Here is a 25553-nt window from a genome sequence, read left to right on the forward strand (position 1 = left end):
TGTAGGGTGTCTTTCCAGGATGAGTTGAAGCCTAGGAATAGTCAGTACTTAAAGCTGTGTGTTAAAAATCACACTGGTTGTATTTATAGAATCGATATCCTTCCCAATGCACGTTCTCTTCCTGACAAAAGATTTCTCACAAGCACAAAGTTTATAGGACGTCTCTCTGTATTTCATGAATGTATGGTTTCCTAAAATACAAAACCACAAGGCTTTTGAAGAAAATACCAGAAGCCTAATTACATACTTGTTGCTTATCAACAAACTCTTTCCCCGATTTCTCCATCCCCAAGAAATCACCCCAATTATTCTCTCAAGGTTTATTCTTTCCTCCTTCCTAGGATTAGGAGTGAGGCTGGGACAGGTCCACAGATAGGTACAGGCTGAGAGACATAGTTTAATGTAACATGCAGCCCATTCTCATCTCCTGTGTCTGCCATCATTAGTTTTCAACGTGTGCCAATAACCTGGGGTCTGGTTCTCAAGAAATTACTCATTGTGCAGAAGCATTTTTCCCTGTATATGTAAATATTAGCTTTTAGACATTCTGTAGCTCTATCTTGTATGTGGAAGCCTGTAAAAAAGGGTCTGTGTTGACAGTCTTCCTGATTATTTTAGAGAAAATACTGATAACCAGGGGTTCTTGCCAAAGAAATTACGAGGTTACATCAGCTGTAGGCACAGGTCCAAACTTACCACTGTGAGACTAACGTTCAGGGACAAAGACACTACTTCCTTTCAGGAGAGAAACTGAATTAAATTCCTGGCCACAACGGTCACCCCAACCCCACTGGGTTTGCCTTATATTGGAAGGTATCCATGGACTAATTGACAATCTAAAATTGCCAAGTGCTGGAGAGAAGTAGCTGGGAAATATGACTCTAGAAGCGTTCTACCATCCTTCTCCTTGAGGTTTTGTGTATCTTGTTTCACTTCTTATATGTTTTCTACCTGAAAAATAGGTGGATGTGACCGCTGCTGCTTCCCTTTTTAGCCGTATCCCTTCTCCACATACTCTAGACCAGAGGTTCTCGCATTCTCTGTATCAGCATCCTCTGGGAAGCCTTGTTTCATGCCCTCTTCCATCCCCGAGACAGGAATAGGTACTCCTTGTCTTTGTTTCTATCGTTATTTTCTGTTGATGTATCTGTTTCACATGTTAGCTTTCAGAGAGCAGAGGTTGTGTTAGATTTACTTTATTCGCCGGTGTCCGCTAAAATGGCTGACATGTTGCAGGTGCTCCATAAAGGTTTGTTGAATAAATGTGCTCCACTCACCACAGCCTTGTCTTCCTTCACAAAAGGATGTGAAGCTCAGAAGTGGGGACCGGAATGTAACCGTGTCTGCACCGCCTGTATGAACAACGCTGTCTGCCATGAAGATACTGGAGAATGCATTTGCCCTCCTGGGTTTATGGGGAGAACATGTGAGAAGGGTAAGTCAAGAGTTCTCGATGAGTAAGTCGTGGATTTAAAAGGCCATCATTGTTGGATTTAGAATTTTAGATCTGGACAAAGTTGGGAATGGAAGCTAAATGGCCCCTGCTAGGCCGTATGGTACCTTTGTGTGAATTAGAAAAAGGTGCTCTTTCCTAAAGGTTCTTTATTGCCAACTACTGGAAAGTTGTAATAAGTATATAAATCTATGATGTGTGTGATATGAATGTCACCCCCTAGGTTTGTGCAGTACACAACCTGTACAACTGTGGGTGGTGGCTCTGATGTCCTCTCTGTGGGGCAGTTTCATTATCTGTAAAATAGGCCATAAGGGGGTGTTCACCCTGCCCATGCCACAGCTGAGACTGGATAATTTTCCATGTTCTTCCACCTAGGAGAGATCCTTTAAAAGAAGAATCATGCATGACAAGGACTTGCCTATTTCACTCTGAATCATCTTTTTCTCCCCTCAAAGCTTGTGGACTGCACACGTTTGGCAGAACTTGTAAAGAAAGGTGTAGTGGACCAGAGGGATGCAAGTCCTACGTGTTCTGTCTCCCAGACCCCTACGGGTGTTCCTGTGCCACAGGCTGGAAGGGTCTGCAGTGCAATGAAGGTATGCACCAATCACACTCCCCAGCAGAAAAAGTTCTAGCAGGTGTCCCAAGGAGCTCCAGCTGGCTGCCAATCATCGTGTGGGGTATACCTGGACTGCTCAGTCAGCCATCCGTCCCTGAGCCACAGGGCTTTGAATCACAGATGTTTTCATCCGAAGTTACTTATGCCTTTACATTAGACTCTGGGCCTCATAGAAATTGCTTCTCATACACATCACCTGGGAATCTTATTAAAACACAGATTCTGATTCCATAGGTCTGGACCGGGGCCTGGGGTTCTGCATCTCTAACAACCTCCCAGGTGGTGCTGATGCTCTTGGGTTGAGAGCACGCTTTGAGTTGGAAGGTCACAGAAGACTTGTTTTTTCAGTACGTCATAAATATCAGCCCTTTTTAGGTCACCTCCAGACAGGATTTGGGATTTGAAAATCAAGGAAGTTAACATCTTATCTTCTGTGGAACTTACTCGAACAGTCCTAACTTCACCTACTCAGAGGTGCCCTCTGCCCTTTCTCGAATATACTTTCACATTTGATAGGGCTCAAAGGCGTGTATTTCGTGTCTGTTTTCCAGTATGCTCTTCACATCTCCTGTACACAGTAGCTTAACGTGAACCTGCAGCCAAATATGCCAGACCACCCCTAGTGAATATGAAGGCGTAAGTTAGCCATTACCTCACAAAGCCACCTTTATCCACATTTGGCACTACTGGGAGCTGTGAGGGGGTCCCCAGTGACTTGATAACAATGCTCTAGGGCAGAGCAGTTCAGTAGAAATATAAGCAAGCCAGATATGTAATTCAATTTTTTTCTAGTAGCCACATTAAAATAGTAAAAGAAACAGGTGAAATAATTTTAATATCTATCTAACTGAATATATCAAAAATATTATCACTTCCATATGAAATCAATAGAAAAAGTATGAATGAGATGTTTTACACTCCTCTTTTCATACTAAGGCTTTGAAATCTCCATTTGGACTAGCCCTATTTTGAGCGCGCAGTAGCCGTCCGTGGCTAGCAGCTGCCATACTGGACGGCAGAGTGCTGGGGCTGAGTAAGAGGGAAAAGAGGAGATTACACTAAAGTCAGCTTCAGCTACCCACAAAACCTCACTCGGCTCGCTCTAAATGCTGCCTCTGGCCCCCAAGGAAGATTGAGGGAGCCACAGCAGTGGATGAATCCTACCTGGCCTCAGAAATGTATACCTTAAAGTAAAAGGCGCCTCCAGGTAGGGGCAGATCCAGTCCCTCTTTCAAGAGAGAATATTAAAAAACCATACACAAATTTTAAAAAAAAACGTTCATATGGGAACACTTTGCTAGGGCCCAGGAAGGGATGCATGCATGCGAGGAGTCTAGACCATAAGCTTCATCAGCTACACAGTCAATGTGTCTCCAGACCCAGGTTTATAAGAGCACATTTATTAACTCACTTCAACCCATGAAGCTCAAAAAATTACTAGGATTTTATGAATTGAAGTATTTTAGTGTTCTCTCAGACTCCTTCCTCGGACCTCCACTTACATGTGTGTCACACCCTTCGATATTGTCCCCTAGGTCCCTGAGGCTCTAATCGTTTTTTGTAGCTTTCTCCCTATCTGTGTTCTTCAGGTTGAATATCTATTGATCTAACTTTGTGTTCATTGACTCTTTCTTCTATCATCTCCATTGTTTTGCTAAGTCCGTATAGTGATATTTTTATTGCACATATTGTGTCTTTCAGTTCTAGAATGTCTTTTTTTATTTTTTATAGTTTTTCTTTGCTGAGATTCCTCATTGTTTTGCTTGTTGTGAGCATATTTTCCTTTACCTGGCTGAGCATGCTTATTATAGTTGCTTTAAAATTCTTGTCTACTATTTCCAGTATTTGGGTCGTCAATCAATCTTTATTGATTTTCTTTTCTCCTGAGGCTAGATCGTAATTCTCCATTTCTTCTGTGTTGAGTTATTTGGGATTGTATCTTGGATATTGTGATGTTACATTGAGGAGACTCTGGAGTACGATATATTCTTTTTGGGAATGTTGATTTTGTTTTGTTATGATGTAGTGGGCAATCAACTTGGTATGAGTCACACTGCAAATGCTGACTCTTAGGCATCGGCTCAGACTCAGTTCAGTGCTTTTATCCTTGGGCTGCTTTGAATCCATACTTAGCATGCGTGGTTCAGGGGCCAGGAAAAGATTTGGGACTTCCTCGCTCTGGCTCTCCTTTCTAGATTATCCCTGCCACTTTCCAGTGGTGCTGGTTGCCCTGAGTCTGTCCCCTGTTTCTTCAGGTCAGTGAGACTACAGGTTTTCTCTGGAGTTTTAGCTCCCCAACATAGCGTTAGCTGTATCCAACTGTGAGACTAAAAGCAGGAAACTGGGAAGCATGCCATTCCTGTCTTCCAAATTTCAATTCCCCTTCAGAACCTGACTGCTTCCCCCACTCTTCAGTGCTTTCAGGTAGCTGTCTTTTTATAGTTGTTATTAATGAAATTATATTAGTTCTTATTTATCAGAAGACTGGCCTGGTGGGAGCTTATTCAACTCTCCTGGAAACAGAATTCACCAGCCCTTTAATTTCCTGGGAATCCCGATAAATAATGCTGATAAATCACATACTACCTTCCATGAATCAGCAAGGTTGATAACTTGGAGAGAAAAATAAAACTAGCCACCTACAGCCTGAGTTTTCTCCCTTCCCCTGTATTAACTCTGGTTTTTGGTGTCTCTGTTTACAGCCTGCCAGCCTGGTTATTATGGGCCAGACTGTAAGCTCAGGTGCAGGTGTACCAATGGGGAGACGTGTGATCGGTTCCAAGGATGCCTCTGCGCTCCAGGACGCCAAGGGCTCCAGTGTGAGAGAGAAGGTAAAGCAAGGTAACACGGTGGTCAGGGCCATGTTAAGCGTGTCTGAACCAGGCTTTGCTGGTATAGTTCCTGCCCCAGTACCCCAAATTCTCAAACCACTCTGTTTCCATCCACAAGTTGGGAAGAATATAGCCCAACTCCTACAGGACAGCTTTCTGATTCTTTTCTACAAACTCTCATACTGGCCTTCATTTCTCTTTCCACTAGGAATAAACCACATACTCTTTGTAGCACAGTGAGTAATGACAGGCCAGCTGAGAGCTCCACTCACCTCTTTTGCCCCCTTCTCTAGGACCACCCTTTGCCCTGGATATGTACAGCAGGGAAAGAACTGCTTTGGAGAGATTGGGGCAAAAGGTATTTTTTAAAAGATAGTAAGAAAGAAGAAAATAGAGGAGGCCAACCCCATGCCGAGTGGTTAAGTTCTTGTGCTCTGCTTCAGTGGCCCAAGGTTCACTGGTTCGGATGCTGGGCACGGACCTACACACCACTCATCAAGCCATGCTGTGGTAGCATCCCACATAGAAGAACTAGAATGACCTACAACTAGGATATATAACTATGTATTGGGACTTTGGGGTGTGGGGAGAAGAAGATTGGCAACAGATGTTAGCTGAGGGCCAATCTTCCTCACCAAAAAAAAAGCAAAAAAAAAAGTCCTAAAAAAAAGAAAAAATAGAAATAGAAAAGATTGCCCTCAAAATGAAATTTTAAATAATTCTAGTGCAGAAATTACCATAGAGCAGAGGTCAGAAATTACCATAGAGCAGAGGTCAGCAAACTCTGACCCACAGACCAAAGCCAGCCCCCATCTTTTTTAAACAGCTTTATTGAAATATAATTTTTTATCATGAAGTCCATCCCTTTAAAATGTATAGTTCAACGGTTTTTAGTATATTTGCAGAGTTGTGCAGCCATCACCATAATCTTTAGAGTATTTCCATCATACTGAAAGAGATCTTGGGGCCACTCCCACTCTTCCCTCCTCCCAGCCCCTAGGAACCATTCATTCACTTTCTGTCTGTACAGATTGACTTATTCTTGACATTTTGTATACTGTAAATGGAATCATACAGCGTGTGGTCTTTTGTGGCTGGCTTCTTTCACTTACCATAATGTTTTTGAGATTTATCGATGTTGTAGCACCTAGCAGTACTTCATTCCTTTTTCTTGCCCCACCATCTGCTGTCATTAAGAAAGTTTTACTGGAGCACAGCCACGCCCATCCGTCTGCAGTATGTGGTACATGGCTGCCTTTACACCACAGCAGAGCTGAGTAGCTACCACAGAGAACATACGGCTTGCCGAGCTGAAAATGTTTACTATTAGTCCTCTGCAGAATGTTTGTTAACCCTTGCCCTAGAATATACTTTTTAAAATTAAAAGAAGCGTATTTTCAAAATTTAAAAATAATAAACATATAGTACTTTTTCAGTCAAATAAATATAAATGTCATAGAAGGGAACACATCCAGTGAAATCTACACTCAGAGTAGAAAGACGTTGATAACCTTTTCTCTGCGAGTGTTAGAAATCAGCAAATACGGGGGAAATACGAACAATTGTTTTCTCCAAGGCTTTGGCTTCTCAGCTTTATCCTTTTTCTTCTTTCTCCAGACTTTGGACTTTCTACAGGGCAGGAATCTGGGAGGGCCTAGGAAGGGAAGGAAATGCCTTGGGGCTGCCAGAGGCTTGGATTGTAAATGGGCAACTAAAAAGCTTAAGGATTTGGATTTTTTGTTTTGCTCCTTCCTTTCTGTTCTAAGGCTGATGTTGCAACAGGTGTGAGAATCTGAGACCTAGATCCGGGCTCTGGGCTTTCAGAGAGCAGCCCCCTGTCCCCAGCACCCCATCCCCTCCTCCACCTGCGCATCTACCTTCGCCTCCATCCAGCTGCAGAAAATGCAGGGGCACAGGGAAGGAAAGAAATACCGTAAAAGCTTCAAAGCACTTATAAAAATTCCTACGCAAATAACTAATAAGGTTGAAAGATTTGTAAATTTTCTAATCACAAGCTCTCCACGTCTACAGATATAGCAAGGAATTACCTTTGTAGGTATCAGACCTCTTTCTCTCTTGCTCCACACACTTTGCCTGTTTCATTACAGGCCTGAGAAATAGGATAGCCATATAAACTGTCAATATTGGTGTGTTTACTTAACCCCACCTTCTCCCAGTACCCCTACGAAGCAGCACGCGAGTGAAACAGCTCCTTCTCCTACATTCCTTACAGAATGTTGGACTGTTTTCAACCATGTCTCACATTTAGTTACAAATGGTCGAGCTTCTCTAAGACCCTACAGTTCAGAATAAAATGGTTATATTTCAGGCTTATTCATTCTCTACTATGGCAGATATTAGACAGGGAATCCTGATGGCTTTGTTGATATCAGAGACATTTTTTCTCCTTTCAACATTGGCAGCAACATTTTTGATTTGGCTGTTGACTAGGAATTGATTTGGGGGAGTTATATTCCACTTTACTTCTTAGATGTAAACGTGAATATTTTTAATCACCCGCCACTTGCAGACTTCCCAATCAATGAGACAGCTCTCATATCTCAAAATCAAGGATCATCCCTGGTATTGCTTGCTGAGTGGAAGAAGAACTAGTTTTTGTTTTTTGCTTTTGTTTTTGTAAAACTTGTCTTAAAAAGCAAGAGGCGGGGGCCGGCCCGGTGATGTAGTAGTTAAGGTTGCGTGCTCTGCTTCGGCAGCCTGGGGTTTGCCAGTTTGGATCCTGGGCGCAGACCTAGCACTGCTTTCTCAAGCCACGCTGTGGTGGCATCCCATATAAAATAGAGGAAGATTGGCACAGACGTTAGCTCAGCAACAATCTTCCTTAAGCAAAAAGAGGAAAAAATGGCAACAGATGTTAGCTTGGGGCCAATCTTCTTCAGGAAAAGGAAAAAAAAAAGAAGACGAGAGGGACTGAACAATAGGGTCTGTGGAGACGTGGCGGAGATGATCCTTTCAATATTGAGACTGTACCTCCCAGGTCCACCACAGCATTATAGTAGAGTGTGGACTCTGGATTCATAAAGATCTGAGCTTGAATCTAGACTCTGAGCCCAATTCTCCTCAACTGTAAAATAGGGACCACAATAGCACCCACCTCACAAGTTTATTATGTGATGATAAAACAATGTAAAAGTTGCAAAGTCCTTGCCCGGTGCGTGACTTGCTAAATGTTAGCTGCTTTTATTGTTACTGTGCTGCTGTGTTACAAATTAGATTTTACAGTGCTACTTTCTTCGTTCAGGCATGCCAAGGATGACCCCAAAGATAGAGAATTTGCCAGATCACATAGAAGTAAACAGTGGGAAATTCAACCCCATCTGCAAAGCCTCTGGCTGGCCACTACCTGCTAATGAAGAAATGACCCTCGTGAAGCCGGATGGGACAGTGCTCCATGTAAGAGCTATTCTTAACCTGACCTCCTGACATCACTGGATGCTTTCAGTGTAGTCATCACTCCCCCAAAGGCTAGCTTCCATCGAAGCTTGCATCCTCCTGGGCCACTGTGTTGTTAGCTTTGACAACATGCCATATCCCTGGGGAGTAGAGCAGACTGACTGCAGCCTCAGTGGTTTCCCCTGCACAGCCAGCCCTGCAATGAAGGCTGGAAATACGCCACCACAGGGGAAGTGGTGGAACTGAGTGCCAAGGATGGCACTTACTCTGCAGAACTGTCTGGCTGTGTATGGTAAGATGTGTGTGTCAGCCAGTGCCAGGCTCTGCCCCCACCATACCCCTCATCTCTGACTCCTCAGATCAGGAAGGGAGAGGTGTCCAGTGGCCATGAAGGAGGGTTGCAACCCGTGAGTCAGCAGGAGACTCATGTGCTACCTACCAGGTGCTACCAGCACATGAGGCTGTGATCACTGGCCTCCTCCTAGCATGTTCTGTGGAGCAGCAATTAGCGGAGTGTAGAAGAGGAGAGTCCAGCATAGTCCATTTGTCTCCAGATAGACCTGCTCCCACATCTCCAGTTCAGAAACCACGATCCCGGACTCCCTAGGTCTCAATGCATTCCCTGGGTCACCCGCCTCTTCACTTTGCCCTCATTGCTTGTGCTCAACACTGGTTAGGCCACCATCACCACGGTTATTCTTTGCTGGAAAGGATTAAGCCACTTTTCCAATATGCTTCCCTTCTGTCTCCCAACGATCCCAAATGCAGACAGGAGCCACCCCAAATTTCTCCATGTCACAAGTGAGCCTCAGGAAGTTGATGCATTTTCTTGTCTAAAGATTTTGAAATAGTTATCTTATTTTTCTCTCAATGGTGACTGCAAGTCAACTTGATCAGAAGGCAGATTCTAGTGACTTGTTGGGGGCAGGTTATATAGAACATGCCGTTACCAGTGTCCACACATCAGATATTCCTGATTCTACTCAAATTAGGTAAAAGAGGCCAATTGACAGCTTCCAAAATCTCGTCGGCTTTTTCATGCATTAATGGAAGTAACATTTACCATTGAGTGAGAGCTGACCATACTGTATACAACATCTCACTTCATACTACTTGTCCCCTTTTTGCAGAAGTGGAAACTAGCTGGGTGAAGTTAAGTGAGAAGGGAATTGGTCAAAAGTGGCAGAGCTGGGATGTGAACTCAGGTCCATGTGTCTTCGAGCCCTGGCTTTTTCCATGATACCACACTCCACAGCCCCTCAAACACTTCAGGAAGCCATTTTGTCCTCTCCCCGGCCATCTCTGTCTTAGACCGGAAAGGAGCAAACGTTACCAGAAGCAGTTTAAAGGGAATTAGACTCCTTGCTCGTAAGTGTTTACCCCATACTCCCAAACACACAAACACAACAGCAGGATCTGAGAGGGCGTCAATCCAATATAAACGGTCAGGGCTACGACAATAGCTTTGGAAATAAGCCAATGATTATACTAGCATTGCATTGAGCTTCTTAATCTCTCCTAGAAAACGTCTCATTAAACAATGAGATGGGGTCAGCGTTATGGACCTTTGTGTTTATGCCGCCCTAGAAGCTTTTATTTTTTTGTCTTTAACCTTTCCAGCCAAAAGACTTTAACCACACGGGTCATCTCTCAGTGGCCACGTTCACCATTGACCGGATCCTCCCCCCTGACTCCGGAGTCTGGGTCTGCAGTGTAAACACAGTGGCTGGGATGGTGGAAGAGCCTTTCAACATTTCTGTTAAAGGTAAACTCCTTTTCCCAGAGGAAGAGCTCGTATCCTTGATGCTCTGTATTTATGTAACCGCTGGGGGCTGCTTCTAGATAGAAAGGCTATCTGGCCACTAAAATGCTTTCTGGATATTTTCCAGGATACTTACCCTCTTTAAAAAAAATTATATGTGTGAAAATGGAAAGGAGGGATTAAGTATGTAACCTTTGGAGTCACATGCCCGGGGTTTGAGTTTTGTCCCTAACAGCTAGTAACCTTGTGTGTGGCCCTGAGCAAATGCATTTAACCTCTCTGAGCCTTTTTTTATTTGGAAATGAAGCGGAGTTTATCTACCACTCAGGGTTATTGTGAAGATGTGTTAAATATATAAAACACTTGGAATTGTGTCTGGCACAACGTGTCTGGTAATGTTTACATTTCGCAGAAAGTTTGGCTTCATCATTGTTGCAACTTCTTATGCATGATTGTAGGGAATAATTTGGGGAATCTTTATTTTGAGGATTGCTCACTTAACAGGAAGCCCAGGCTATGATATATAATCAACACAAATGATTTTTTTTAAATGTTCAGGGTTTTAAGTATTCTTCCTGCTATGCATTAGTATTTCAAAATTCAAATTAATCTAAGCGGATGTGTGTACATTTGTGGCTTGAGGGGAAGAAATAAAGTGGAGGTAAATTCAAGTTAGCCTGGCTGGTGTACGTAGACACAACAAGGAATTCTGAATTTGGAAGTTACTTATGAACCCATTAGACAAAAACACCTACCAGCTCTCTGGTGTATATTCTAGAAAGGCAGCGAGCTGAGTGCCTCACATACTCCACCTTATTTAATTTTCATGAGAACCATGAGCAGTAGGTGTTGTTATCCCCACTCTACCAGTCAGGAAACAGGTTCAGAGAGTTTAGTTAACGTGTCTAAGGTAGCACAGCTGGTGAGCAGCAAATCCCAGTTTCGAACCTGGGACTCCTGACTCCCAAACCCTGCACCATCTTTTCTAGACCATTTTGTTTCCTGAGTCTCCTGTGTTAAAGATGAGGAAGCAAGATAACCAAAGTTGATTTATATTTTACCCACTTCATTACTTGATTAGGAATCTTTGGGCAATCACAGAGGTATTTCTATAAAGGAAATGAATGTAAATACCCAGAACATAATCTTTTTTTTTTTAAGGCCAATAATAATGACAGTAGCACAAATATAGCCTCATAGATTTGGATTCTCTGCCCTGAGAATCATGTAAACCACCTCAGAATCTTTAATATTTTTTGGATTACTGGAAAAAGCCTGGATCTGTTTTATTCAGTAGAACATTCACATGATCAAAATAATTTATGGAAAGTAATTGCATGTTCTTGGAAGAAAGGAAATGATATGCAGATAAGACAAATTACCTTCTTCGTCTTGTTTTGTTTGTTTGTTTGTTTGTTTTTTGCTGAGGAAGATTTACCCTGAGCTAACATCTGTGCCAGTCTTCCTCTGTTTTGTTTGTGGGACACTGCTGCAGCAGTCTAAGTCTGCACCTGGGACACAAACCCAGGCCACTGAAGCAGAGTGCACCAAACTTAATCACTAGGCCATGGGGTTGGCCCCAAATTATCTTTTTTAAAGCTTTTTGAAATGTTTACTGCCCATGAAAAATAAATAATATTAATTCAAAACAAACCATATTGCTAAGATTCAGGGGTCACTGGTTCTAATTTTTATTTTTTAATGAAAGATACAGTACGCAACATCAATGTATAAAAAGCATCTCTGGGCCTAAGTCGCTGATGCCTCTTCACTGTCATATTGACTGATATCTATAAAATGGAACTGGCCATTAGGTAAACTAATCAGTGTCTTTAACCATGGTATTTAAAAAAAAACAGATACAAGGCTTCGCTATCAGAGTACAAGTTGGTATAACCACTTTGGAAAACTGGCAATATCTAATAAGCTAAGCATACATCTCCCCTGTGACTTGGCAGTTCTACTCCTACGTATATGCTCAAAGGGAATGAGTGCATATGTTCAAAAAAGACATCTTCAAGGATGTTCCAAGCAGTTTTATTCATAATAGCCCCAAACTGAAATTAACCCAAATATCCATCAACATTAGAAAAGATAAATAAATTTTGGTAAATTCATATGAAATAATTTGCTAGGGCTGTCATGGCAAAGTGCCACAGACTGGGTGCCTTCAACAACAGAAATTTATTTTCTCACAGTTCTGGAGGCTGGAAGTCTGAGATCAAGGTGTTGGCAGAGTTGGTTTTCGAGGCCTCGCTCCCCGGCTTGTAGATGGTCTTCTCCTACTGTCTTCACTCCTTCTTCCCTCTGTGTGTGCGTGTGTCCTAATTTTTATGAGGATGACAGTCAGATTGGATTAAGAATCACTCTAATGACTTCATTTTAACTTAATCACCTCTTTAAAGACCCTACCTCCAAATACAGTTACATTGTGAGGCATTGGGGGGATTAAGACTTGAACATATGAATTTTGAGGAACACAGTTCAGCATTCATCATACAATGGGATACTAAACAGCAATAAAAAAGAATTAATTCCTACAACAATATGGATGGGTCTCACAGACATAAAAATAAGTAAAGGAAAGTTCGTGATTTATGATTCCATTCATACAAAGTTAAAGAACAGGCAAAACTAATCTATAGTGACAGAAGTCAGGAGGGTAGTTCCCCATTGACGGGGAAGGGGCACAAGAGTGCCTTCTGGGGCGCTGGAGGCGTTCTCCATCTCAGTCTGGGTGGTGGTTACATGGGTGTGTATGTGGTAAAGTCCCTTGAGCTAAATAAGCTTAAGATTTTTGGTCTTTACAATATGTCTATCTCAATAAAAATGATTAAAAGATAAAAAATAAAATATAAATTACAAAGAGAAAGATTTGGGAGCGATTTTCGTCACTCTTGTAAAAGAGATGGTTTTGGAATTCATGGCTATAATAAAATATGCATCGGATGGTTTAAACAAGCAGGTGATCTTATTTGATCACACAAGGAAGGCATGACGTAATGAATGAACTTACTCACAACAATGACCTCGTTTCAGAAACTGGTCTGAGTGAAATGTGTATCCAGTCTTAACCTAACTCTGTGCTGGCATGGTCCGCCTCCAGTCAGGATGCTGCTGGATCAGGCTTCTCACTGGCTTTATTATCCTGACCTTGGACAACTTCCTCCTACGTCTTCATTCAGTCAATAGAATTTATTGAGGGCCTATGATGTTTCAGGCCCTGTTCTAGCACTGAGAATACAACAGCAAACAATAAAATAAAGCTCTCCCATCATGGAGCTCACATTCCCACAGGAAGATAAGCAATGAACAAATAAGTGAGTAAAATGTATAGTTCGCTAAAATGCTAAGTATCATGGGGAAAATCAAATCAGAAAAGGGGGCAGAGAATGCTAGGGCAAGGCAGGAGGGGTGACTGTAATTGTAAATAGGCTGATCCGGCTTTGTGGAGAAGGTGATATCTGAGCAAAGACTTGAAGGTAATTATTACTGATAGTGAGTCAAAATATTGAGACAGAGAGGTCAAGTAAAATTATTGAAACTTGTCCCCTGAAGTCTGGAAGATTCTACATTATGTAACATACACTCTTGGGGAGAAAAAACCAACAGTTATGCATTCCTAAGAAGGTCAAGCTAATGGAGCTATAGAGTACACTGCAAATTCAGTTGACGTTTATTCAATGTGATTCACTGTGAATAAACCTACATGGTCTTTGCCCTAGTGGAGTTTAGAGTTTGGTGCAGTGTTTTACAATATTTTTATCATTATCCTCCCGTTAAGGAGCCCTTTTAGACATTTTATTCAAAACTCTCCTCCCATCACCATAAAATGTTATATCATAGACGTGCCATATATCTGTTTATGTACTGTGGCTCATTGGAAGGCCACAAACCATTGTAATAACTAAGATTTTTTCATCCCCCAAGGACCAATTTTCATCTCCTTGAGGGTGCTATTGCCCCCATTGAGAATATGTGGTCTTTGAGATTGTTCTGGATTATTTGGTGGATCCACTCTGAGCACATGAGTCCTTGAAAGCAGAGAACCTTTCCTGAGTGTAGTCAGAAAGAGATATCACATTGAAGAACGATCGGAGAGATGCAATGTTCTTGATTTTGAAGATGGAAGAAGGGCCATGGACCAACAGACGAAGATAGTTTCTAGAAGCTGGAAAGAACAGGGAAACTGATTCTCCCCTAGAGCCTGCAGAAAGGAGCACAGCCCTGCCAACATCTTGATCTCAGCCCACTGAGACCCAGGTCTTTTTGACCTCCAGAACTGTAAGATGATAAATTTGTGTTGTTTGAAGCAGTGAGAGAGAGAGAGAGAGAGAAAACACATAGTCTAGTGGGAAGACATATTAAATAATCACACAAAATCACAAAGAATAGTAAAATCTGAAAATTACAATGAAGGAAAAGTGTAAGTTCTGTGAAAGTGTGTGACACACCTGAGCCTAAATGAGGTTCTGGGATAGCACCTGTGAAGAAGTCACATCAGAGCTGAGAGTTGAATGATGAGTAAGAGTTAACGGGAGAATAGCGGGAGGTCTGGAGCGTTCTTTGCAGGACATCTACAAAGAACCTGAGACAGGAAGCAGCTTGGTGCATTGTTAGTTGGATGAACTGAGAGGAGGTCAGTGCAACTGGAGGGTATTGGGTGAGGAGAAGAGGAGGCTGGGGCTCCATCGTGCAAAACCTTGGCAGGTCATGGTATGAATTTAGACTTTATTCTGAATGTAATGGGAATCCATTGAAAGGTCTTCAGCAGAGGAGCGCTCATATTTTATGAAAGCACTTTGACTGTGACTAAGGGGTTGAAGGGGCAAGAACAAGTGAGAAGCTCACAGAGCAGTTGATTGTGTTGAATCGCAGCAGAGAAGTCTAAGAGGGCTTTGTTGGAAATGTAAGGGTATTCACCCTCTTTCCTACCTAAGGACGATGATGAAGCCCCAAATCCAAGGACTAATCTGATTGCTGGAATTTTATTCAGTTCTTCCAAAGCCCCTGAACGCCCCAAATGTGATCGACACTGGACATAACTTTGCTGTCATCAACATCAGCTCTGAGCCTTACTTCGGGGATGGACCAATCAAATCCAAGAAGCTTCTATACAAGCCTGTTAATCATTATGAGGCCTGGCGGGACATTCAAGGTAAGGTTTGGACAGGAAAGCCTGCAGCTGCAGATATGGCACCAGGAAAAAAATTGTCCCCAAGTGTAGAAATCCCTTCTCCCAGTCTCAATGGTCTACCCCAAGGTGGCATCTGTACAGAGGATTCTGTTTCAGAGTATTCAGTCAAGAGTGCAGGGGCCTCTGGGTTTTCCCAGCTAACTTTCTGGAAGTTGTGGGACCTAGAACCAGCCTGTGTCAAGAGTTACTTCTATGTCAACATTTCCTTTCCAGGCCTCCCTGGATCTCCAATCCTGTTTTTAGCCACTCTGTCTTGCTTGGTCATGGTGAAAGACACAGGTTTATGCCACGAATATGGTAACGGGAAAGTCCAGGGTCGGCTGGGAAGGCAGAGCCCAATCTTCATAAATCTGAGGAGTGATTGTTGCTGCCATGTGGAGTCATTTATTCTTTTTCTCATTTGAACCTTGCCCCATCCTGCAGGCCCCTAATGCACAGAGATTTTAAGAGGAATTTGGATGTGAAAAGTTTGGGTTGTGGCAGATGGGACTGGGGTGGAGGCAGGAAGGGGTGTGGGCAAAGAGAAGGATGTTCCCCTCCCCCAACTTCCTGAAAGAAAAAAATAATTCAACGAAATGTGATAAAATATCAAAAGCTTACGAAAACAGTTGTTTATTTATTAAATGTATCTCATACAAATTACAGTTCTATTTGTTGCATGATGATGTAAAAATCACAATTTTTAAAAAGAAAACTGAGCAATATCATTGGCCATGCTGCTTTAATCGTGCCATCTTGTACTGAGATCTGCCACTCTTAGGCTTGTAGGTAACATGCATCCTTCCACCAATACTTGAGTCTCATCTCGCCTGTGATTTCCTAAAAAGGGCCCTCTACCCACTATATGTAGGTAACTGAGGAAATTACAAAAAATGAGGGGATTTGGTTTAATAATGCTAGCTGACCTGGGTACGCTGAATAAAGTCATAGTATCATTCCTGAGCTGTCCACATTCTATTGTAGACTCAGCCAAAATTCAGAACCCCAGCGGCATAGGGCTGATTTGCTGGATTGCTGTTCCCAGCATCAATGGTTAGGTCTTATTTAAAAGCAGATTTTTTTTTCATAGAGTGGTAATAATCCATCAACTCTTTCTACAAGTGGACACCCACAAAGGGGTCTTCTAAGAACTCTTAAACACAGCCCAATTCTTTTCTTCCCAATTGGGAATTTATCCTATGGTTAAGGCAAAAATCTGCCTTTGCAATATCCATGGAGAAACAGGGGCTGGCTAAAGTGGATAGCTAAGGAGGAAAGAAGCGTGTATCACTTGTTAACGGGATCTGTTTTCAAGTCCTTCAGAGCCCTTCGTTTGTAGTGATACGAATCCATTGTACGTCATTGTAAGCAAACTCTCAGAGTCCCCTCTCTTGATAGCTTGATTGCAATCTCTGTATGTACTTGAAAACAGTGGAAATTAGTTTACATTATTCTGAATGAGATTTTTTCCCTAAATTTGATTGGTATTCCATATACTCAAAGATTTGTGCCATTTTACTCTACGAATGAAAAGATAGAAACACTGAGCAGAAGTGTACAAAGATACTTCTATGAATGTATACATCGTGACCTGGAAACTTCTTTAAAAAGCCTCATTTTCCTTATCTTAGGAATGATGAGGCCCTGAAGATGGAATTGCCTCTGTTAGTGTTTCACTAAGACATTGTATTTTTAAAAACCAAACATTCGTTCACATGACAATAACAATATTCCAGTTTAACGAATGCCAACTTAAGTTTCCTGGACTTTCCCTCTCCTCAGTGACAAATGAGATCGTTACCCTTAACCATTTGGAACCTCGAACCGAATATGAGCTCTGCGTGCAGCTGGTCCGGCGGGGAGAGGGCGGCGAAGGGCATCCTGGCCCCGTGAGACGCTTCACAACAGCTTCCATCGGTCAGCTGAAGTCAACAGCATTTATTCCTGAGCTGGGTGGGAGGGGGAGGAAGGGGAAAGAGGAAGGAAGACCAGGAAGGGTGGTGGTGGGTGAGTGGGTGGGTGGGGATGGAGGTGGAAGGAGTTTGCTTTTGAATGGGTGGGAAAGTGACAGGAAGGGTAGCAATTTGGAGCCAAACCGGCCCTTTATTTGGGCTGCACTCCTGGTCTCTCTCCCTGGGGGAGGGGGTCTGCCGCACTCCACGGGGACAGAGAAGGAAGCAGATGAGCCTTCAGGAAGGCAGGGCCATCCCTTAGGAGTTGGATGTACTTAGTAGCGACTGTGCTGAGCCTTGGCTCCGGAGGGTTACCACCAGCTTCCTGTTTCCACCTTAAGGGCCCAGGCTAGGCTCTTGCAGCACACATACTTCAGAAATCCCAGTTTATTTATTTTTAAAAATAATTTCTAATTTTTCAAAGTAATTCATGGACATAATTAAAACATCAAATAGAATCAAAGGCTCGTGTGCAAAGAACAGCAGTCCCCCGCTCCACCCCTCCTCCTCCCGGTCCTGCTTCCCATAGGAAGGGGCTGGCTAAATCTCCTTAAGCGATTTCTTAGAATAGATACTTCCATGTTTCTAAATCAATGGTTCTCAAACATTCGTGTCCATCAGAATCACCTGAAGAGCTTGTTAAAAAAGATTTCTGGGCTCCATCCCCAGCATTTCAGATTCAATAGGTTCAGGTTGGGTGTAGGGCTCAAGAGTCTGCATTTCTAGAAAGTTCCCAAGTGATGTTTGATGTTGCTGGTCCTGGGTCCAGACATTCTAAATAATATATGTAGGAGTATTTCTTGATTGATGTTAGTCAGTGTTGATTGACCTTCTATTGTGTTAATCGAGGAGCCCTTGAATTCCTGAAGCTTTCTTGATGCTAACCTGGACCCCAGCTCTCTGAGACCAGGTACTCTCCTCTGAAACGTTAGAGTGATCCCTTGTAAAGTTCTCTTTTCTAGTGTCCACTGGGTATGATTATTCTGTTACTATCTCCTGGTCAGCGCTTTATAGTTTCAACTTCACATATATTTAATTCTTACTACCTTGGAGGGTAAGAATTATCATCTTCCTCATTTTACAGATGGAAAAGTAGAGTCTCAGAGTGGTTAATAACTTGCCCATAGTGATGCATCTTATGCATCACCATACTAGATCTTCAGACTTGATACCCTTTTGTTTGTCCAATTATTATTATTATTGTTTTTACCTAGGAGCCCACAGGCACTATTTCCTTATCCCATTTGATAAATTTTCCTACTTTTAGTCCATTTACCAAAGGCAGAAGGATACGGAATGACGCAGTGAGAGACGAGGAATAGCATCTAGCTCTCCTGCAGGGGTTGTGTTCTCCTCGCAGAGACCCCCCTTGACACACCTACCTAGCTTTCATCTGACCAGCAGTATCCTTAAAGAACCAAATGGACTCAAGAGCTACTCTGGCACTCGTAGGAGCATTGCACAAGGCAGAAATGGCTTCCTGGAACCCCACCGGGTGGTGAATACAAAAAATAGCAGTTAGAGGGTCCAGAGATCTCCATGGCTCTGATCAAAGCTGTCCCCAATACGTTGTCAGGTTGCTGCTACAAAGGCAAATGGTAGTTAATTCTCTCTCTGGCCAGTTTTGATGAATCCAAAAGGGAAGGTCATAGTCGGACTCAGATGGAAAGTATTTACGAAACAGAACATAAAACACTTCACAGACCCACGCTGCACTGTCTTCAGCCCTCAGAATATGTTTCAGCCAGGATGTATTTAGAAGTCTCTTGGAATATTTCAAAGTAGTTCTCAGGGCTGGGCGGGAAGGGAATTCTTGAAGGCTCTTTTTTTCCCATCATTTGAATTTTGCTGATGTTTGTTTTTTAATTCATCTCTGGCAGTTGCACTATTTATATTTGGGTTGATTGAGTAGTGAAGGCCTGGGAGGTCAGGGGGGAGGGAAGAGAACACATCTGAACACATGGCAGAAAGAGGGCAGGTAGGGAGGGGTGAAGGGCAAATCATGTTCCCAGAGGGAAGGAAGAAGGGAAAGGCCCATTTATCAAGTTACTCTGCCGTCCCAGGCCCAGGCTTAGGCTTACGTGCGTGCTCCAAAACATCATCCCTCTGCTCTTCTTTGTCATCGTAAGTGTGCCTAACCACCCTGGGGGGCTTATTCTGGAATTTAAACTTTAGAGATGAGCAAAAGGAGTTGACATCACTGCTCTCAATTTGCAAAGGTTACAGAGAAAGGACCAATAAGACCTTTAGCAAAATGCCAAGCAAATCGCTGGACCTGGTTGCTGGTTCTCCCTAGTCTAAGAGAAGTCAGAGCTGGCCCGTGAGAGTCGCTCTCCTGGTGGATGGACAGACTTCCTCTCACTTCCAACGAAGAGTTAGAGCAGTGTTTCTCAAACTTGTTTGTTTGTTGTTTAAATTACCACCCCCAAAAGAGCTTTCTAGATATTTTTGTCTTTAGGGCAGAATGTCTATTTTGTCCTAATGTCTCTCTGCCATGAATTTTAATACCACAAATCTGTTCTATATTGTGGCCCTTCCTAAACCATTGCAATATCTAAAATTTTCTCATACCCAAGAACCAATTTTTAATTGATTTTAATTGAATAATGTCCCCCTTGAGACTGCATAAGTTAGAGGATCTTTCTTCTATGTTTTGAAAATACTTCATATCTGGAATTTAAAAATAGATTTACTGTTATTTACTGAAAACAAACATTCCTCCTCTGTCTGTTGACACAAGATAAGACATCTTAGGAAGGAGGGAAGAGAAGGAAGGAGGGAGGTAACGCTAATAGAGCCCCATTTTCTCATTTACCCCTCCTGAGTCTGGAGGATGAGTGTTACATGTGAACTGGGAGAGGTTGTGAATTTTCCCAAGACCACAGAACTAAAGCAGCATGCCCCTGTCTCTTTGATTTCAAAACCTATAGTGTTTCCGTTCAGTTACCTCTGCAGTAGCCCAGGTTCTTCTGGGTAATTATGACCAGGCAGCTGTGGTTGTAGCCAATCCCTCAATGTGATCAGAGCGGGGCCAGGCCTGGCCCTACCGTCACAGCTGCTATGATGTCTGAAATTCTCCTTGCCAGGGGGAAGTAACCCCAAAATCGCTTTAAAATGTATTGCTCAGAGTAGTGAGAGAAACCCTAAAAACTCAGGAACCCCACAACCTCAGGAAATGCACTGGTTTCATTTTTATCAGTTTCCTCCCTTTCACCACTTATAGACATGACTTTTACCAAGTTCCAATCAGAGTTTTTTCTCATGTATTATAAATATTTTTATTGGGCTTCCATCCTTCTCCCAATTATCTATTTCAATCTATTGGATGGCTATATCACAATTTATTAAAGCATGTCCCTATTTTGAGCCTTTAGATTTCTTCCAGTTGTTTGTTATTATAAATAATGCTGTAATGAACATCTTCATGCACCTAGGTTTTTCTCTTCCTTTACATTATTTATTCAGATATTACAGGGCCAAAGTATATGTAATTTCTAGGACTCTTGAAAAATATTCCCAAACTATTCTCCAAAGGAGTTGTATTCCTATATTATAATTATTCAAACTACGTGTTAGAATTTTTTTAAAGATTTGCAATTTTGGTAGAAAAAAATATGGCTACCAGCTTGTGTTTCTTTGATAGCTTGTGAAGTTGTGTATTATTCTAGAAGCCAAGGTGACTCTGTGAAGCTGACCTTTGGGGCTGTTACCTTCCACCTATGTAAAAATAATGATCTTTCTGGTCTCTCCCAGGTCTTCCTCCTCCAAGGGGTCTCAGTCTCCTACCGAAAAGTCAGACCACTCTAAATTTGACCTGGCAACCAATATTTCCAAACTCAGAAGATGACTTTTATGTGGAAGTGGAGAGGAGGTCTGTGCAAGTGAATAGTGATCAGCAGAATATTAAAGTGCCAGGCAACTTGACCTCGGTGCTGCTTAACAATTTACACCCCAGGGAGCAGTACGTAGTCCGAGCCAGAGTCAACACCAAGGCCCAGGGGGAATGGAGTGAAGATCTCACCGCTTGGACCCTCAGCGACGGTAAGTGGCTTCTCCTGCCCCTTCTTGCCTGAACATTTGGCTACTGCCACGTGGACTTAGCTACCAGCACTTCAAGACTGTTCATTAGAAATTGTAAAAGGCTAATTAGTGCCCCCATCCCAACACATCAAATCCTTTTAATAACCTGCAATATATAAGAAAGCGCCATGTATTTGAATTTGCAATAATTCAGGCAGGACTGCACTAAAATTTACCTTTCTGTCATATGGAGGTACTTATTAAATAATTTAATAACATGGATAAAGTTTTCTAGGGCTTGTTCAATCTGTTCCAGGACAGTTTTCAGGACTGTCATGTATCTACACGAACATGGATGCCAATTCATTATAGATGAGCCTTTCCTAATGTCAAAAGCCAAATAACTTTGCTTAAAAAAAAAATCTTTTTAACAGACAATTCTTGGAGCTACAATATATATTTAAGAGTAATCAGACCACTTTTCTTTCAAAACATTCTGTAATTCAGGCTTTTCTCAATTTTAGATTGGTCATTTAAAATTAGTTGGAACTTCTTGGGTTTCTTTGTAGCAGTGAAAGTTTTTTCATCATTGAGCAGAGAGTTCTTTTTTGATTGACTGCATTAGAACTGTGTCTTTGCATTTTTGAGCCCTTGGAAAGACTAGATATTTCTTGGCCCCACCAACTACCTCTTGAGTCAGGATCGTGTGGTCCCTTCCGAGCGCCCCCCGTCTGAGGCTCTCTTCTGCAGCTGTGTCTCTATTTCCTCAGTGACAGGTGGAGAAACTGGCTCAGTGTTTCTCCAGCTACTCTATTCTGGTAGCAGTGACATGCGGAAGTCTCCACTGTTTTGTCAGTGTTTGGAGATTCTTCATTATTTTTCAAAATTCTGTGGAATTTAAAAGTTACTGAATGGTGCAGAGGATAATACAACAAACACTCACATTCCTACCACCCAGAATTACCAACTGTTAACATTTTCTCATATTTGCTTCCAGCCTTTTTGTTGATTTGTGGGAGTAATAACACAATACAGATCCAGTCATGTGCCTCATGACAACATTTCAGTCAATGTCAGACTGCATATGTGATGGTGGTCCTGTAAGAAAGTACCATGTAGCCTAGGTGCAGAGTAGGCTATTCCATCTAGGTTTGTATAAGTACACTTTATGGTGGTTGCACAATGACAAAGTTGCCTAACAATGCATTTCTTAGAATATACGTCCCCTTAGAATGTAAATAACCCACCCCCTATTCAAATACATAATTATATACATTATCCTCATCATTAAGCAATGTATGACTGTATATCAAATCCCCTTTGGCCATCATCCCTACTCTAATTCTATTCTTCTCTCCCCAGAGACAACTAAAATTGTTTGTTAGGTATCTTTCCATTCAATGTCGTATAATTTTAATACATTATATACATCCATAAATGTACATATATACATATTATTCTTCCTCTTGCTTTTGTGAATAAACATTATGATTTTTATCTATCTATGTTAATTTATTTAGATCTGATTAGATCTAATTTGTTTAGATGTGCTTTTTGGACTTCTGCATAATATTCTATGTTATGAACATAGTATCTTATATATCCATTCCCTTTTAGCTGGACATTTAGGTTATTTTCTTTTTTTTCACTATCACAAACAAAAATGCAATGGCCGTCCTTATACATGCCTCCATGTGCAGAGGTGTGAGGGCTTTTCTAGGGAGCACGTCCAGAAGAGGAACTGATGGGCTGTTACCCTCTAAAGTGGCTATTCAATGTGTACCATGTCCAGGAGTATATGAGAGTACCATTTTTCCCTACATCCATCTCTGTATCTCTCTCCTGTTCCTATATCTGTATCACTTGATATGGTCAGACCATTTTATTTTTGTCAATCTCAAAGATAAAAAATGATGCCTCACGGTTAATTTCAATTTTCATTTCCCTGATAACTGGCAAGGTTGAGCATCTTTTCTTGGGCATTTTGTTGGGCAGTTCGATTTCCTCATTTGATAGATTTGTTGATAAACTTTGCACATTTGCTAATGATTGTCTTTTCTTACTGATTTGTAAAATTGTTTATACAGTTTGGACACTAATCTTATTATATGTATTGCAAGTAAATTCTCCTAATCTCTTTATTTTTTGTGGTATCTTTTACCCTACAGATAGTTTACATTTTGATGTAATCAGACCTGTGAATATTTACCTCTGTGGTTTGTACTTGTTATGTTTTGGAATTATTCCCTGTTTTGGAATTATTTGCTGTTTTAGAATTATTCCCTGATTTGGAATTATGACCCCAAGGTCATAAATATACTGTCTGTATTTTTTTCTGCTAGTTCTAGTGTTTTGTTTTTGCGTATTTAGGTCTCCAAATATAGGGATGTTATTTTGGGGTATGGTGTAAATATTTTAACCTTTTTTGTTTTAATCTTATTTATTCACATATGGCAAACCCAATGCCACACACTGAATAGTGACTTGTGATGCTTTCTGTATCAGATGCCAAGTTCTCATATTGGTTTTGCATCTATTTCTGGGCACTCTGTTCTTTTCCATTGATGTGTGTGTGTTCCTGCACCATTTCCAACCTCTTTAAATTACTATAGATTTATTAAATGTCGTGATAACAGTAGGGTGAATCACTACTTTCTTTTCCAAAGTTGTCTTAGATGTTCATTCACTATAAGCACTGTAAGTTTTACCCTCATTAGAATTAAATATCAAACTATTAAATATTGAACTATCAAAATCACATCATCAGAATCATATTTATAGGATTAAATGAAAACCAGGTAGTAGTCACTGAAAGAGGGAGGTTGAGTGGAGTTTGACTAGGGGGAGGATTGTGCTGGTGGTGGTGGTAGAGATGCTGAGATCGGCAGGGGAGGAGCCCGTCCCTACAGGGTCAGGAAATTACGGCAAGGAGGTTGTGGATGAGAACATTTCAGTCTTAACTGATATATTTGTTAATATACTATGTTGTCATTGGCTGATCTTGCATATAGGTTGTTCAGAAATAAAATTAATGCTTTTAGTTACAAAGTTTATGTTAATGTCCAGCCTAGCAATTCCAACTGGACCAAGTGTAAGGAGTGGAATGAATTAGATTTGGTATATGGTCCCAAACATAGGTAAAAAATAATACATGTGTATAATGTGTTCCTGTCTATGTGTATGCAGAGTATCTCGTTTGACACAATGACTTTATGAAGAAAGTAGAGTCGGAATTATCATGACATTTAGCAGATGAGGAACCTGAGGCACAAAGAAGGATCAGTCACTGACCAAAGGTGTACAGCTAGTAAATTGTGGGCTAGGACTCTCAATCACATTTCAGTTCTATGTTTTGTTTGTTCTTGCCAAACCATGCTACCCATTTGTCTCTTTGAATGGGCAACCGACAGCTTCAAAGCAAGGTCGGTTCTTGGAGAAGCTCCTCTCACAGGCGTATCCCACTTCCAAATGGTTTACAATCTGATTAGCGTCTGCTAAAGTGTTTTAGAATCAACTTTAGAGTTACTGGGGGACCTGATAAAATGTAGATTATCAGGCTCAGTCTCACTGAATCTGAATCAGACGTCCACTGAGCTATCCCAAAGGGTGACTTCTTTTAGGCATAAACTGGATAAATTGGCACATGCAAATTTATGATTTTTAATTGGCACCAAAATTATATTAATTATTCTTCCAGCAGGTGTCTGCAAGGCACTGCTTCTTTTTGTGACAGGCTTGGAATCCCACTGGTTTATGAAGGTGAATTTTTTTTGAGGCACTGCTATACAAATATTAAATATATGTTCATAGTAATCTGAAGATGTTAATATTCCTAATATTCTGTAATCTCCTTGTGGAAAGGAAGGTTATTTTATATTTTTGTGAGGATATACAAAAGCTTGGTACTGGATGCAAAGGAAGTTAAGATATTATACTGTTGATTAATTGTGATTTTGGATAATTTACCACCTGTTAGACATAGAAAATGACAATCAGATTTGGAGGGCTCAAAATCCAGTACCTAATTCTCATAAATTGCCACAGTTACCTAAGGAGTATGATATGGGGAATCAACATCATGGAAAGAGGAAATTTAGAATGAAGAAGAATCTCTGAGAATTGAGAATAGAAAGAATGTACGTTAAAACATTTCCAGAAGGTTCTAATTTGCTTATAAGCAGTAACTTTCATATGGCGTGAAGTGGCCTGGCTCTGCTACTTGCTTATCAGGACAGTACAAGTCCCTTACGTTTTTGAAGTGTTAGTTTCCTCATCTCTAGGAATTTGAATAATTAAAAATCTCAGCCTTGCTTACCTCCCTGC

At 41.5% G+C, this 25553-nt stretch overlaps 1 protein-coding gene across 1 annotated transcript in view; it reads left to right on the plus strand.

Annotated features, from left to right (window-relative positions):
* The window catches only part of TEK (TEK receptor tyrosine kinase), a 104332-nt gene that overhangs the window by 58071 nt on the left and 20708 nt on the right, over positions 1–25553 (plus strand). The window contains exons 5-12 of the mRNA XM_001497116.7: positions 1304–1435; positions 1912–2052; positions 4778–4906; positions 8169–8320; positions 9941–10085; positions 15079–15240; positions 17041–17175; positions 20964–21251. Of these exons, the coding sequence (XP_001497166.2) occupies positions 1304–1435; positions 1912–2052; positions 4778–4906; positions 8169–8320; positions 9941–10085; positions 15079–15240; positions 17041–17175; positions 20964–21251 (1284 nt within the window). The remainder of the gene's footprint in view (positions 1–1303; positions 1436–1911; positions 2053–4777; positions 4907–8168; positions 8321–9940; positions 10086–15078; positions 15241–17040; positions 17176–20963; positions 21252–25553) is intronic.

Source organism: Equus caballus, chromosome 23 (assembly GCF_041296265.1).
Source record: "Equus caballus isolate H_3958 breed thoroughbred chromosome 23, TB-T2T, whole genome shotgun sequence".
Classification (NCBI taxonomy): Eukaryota; Metazoa; Chordata; class Mammalia; order Perissodactyla; family Equidae; genus Equus; species Equus caballus.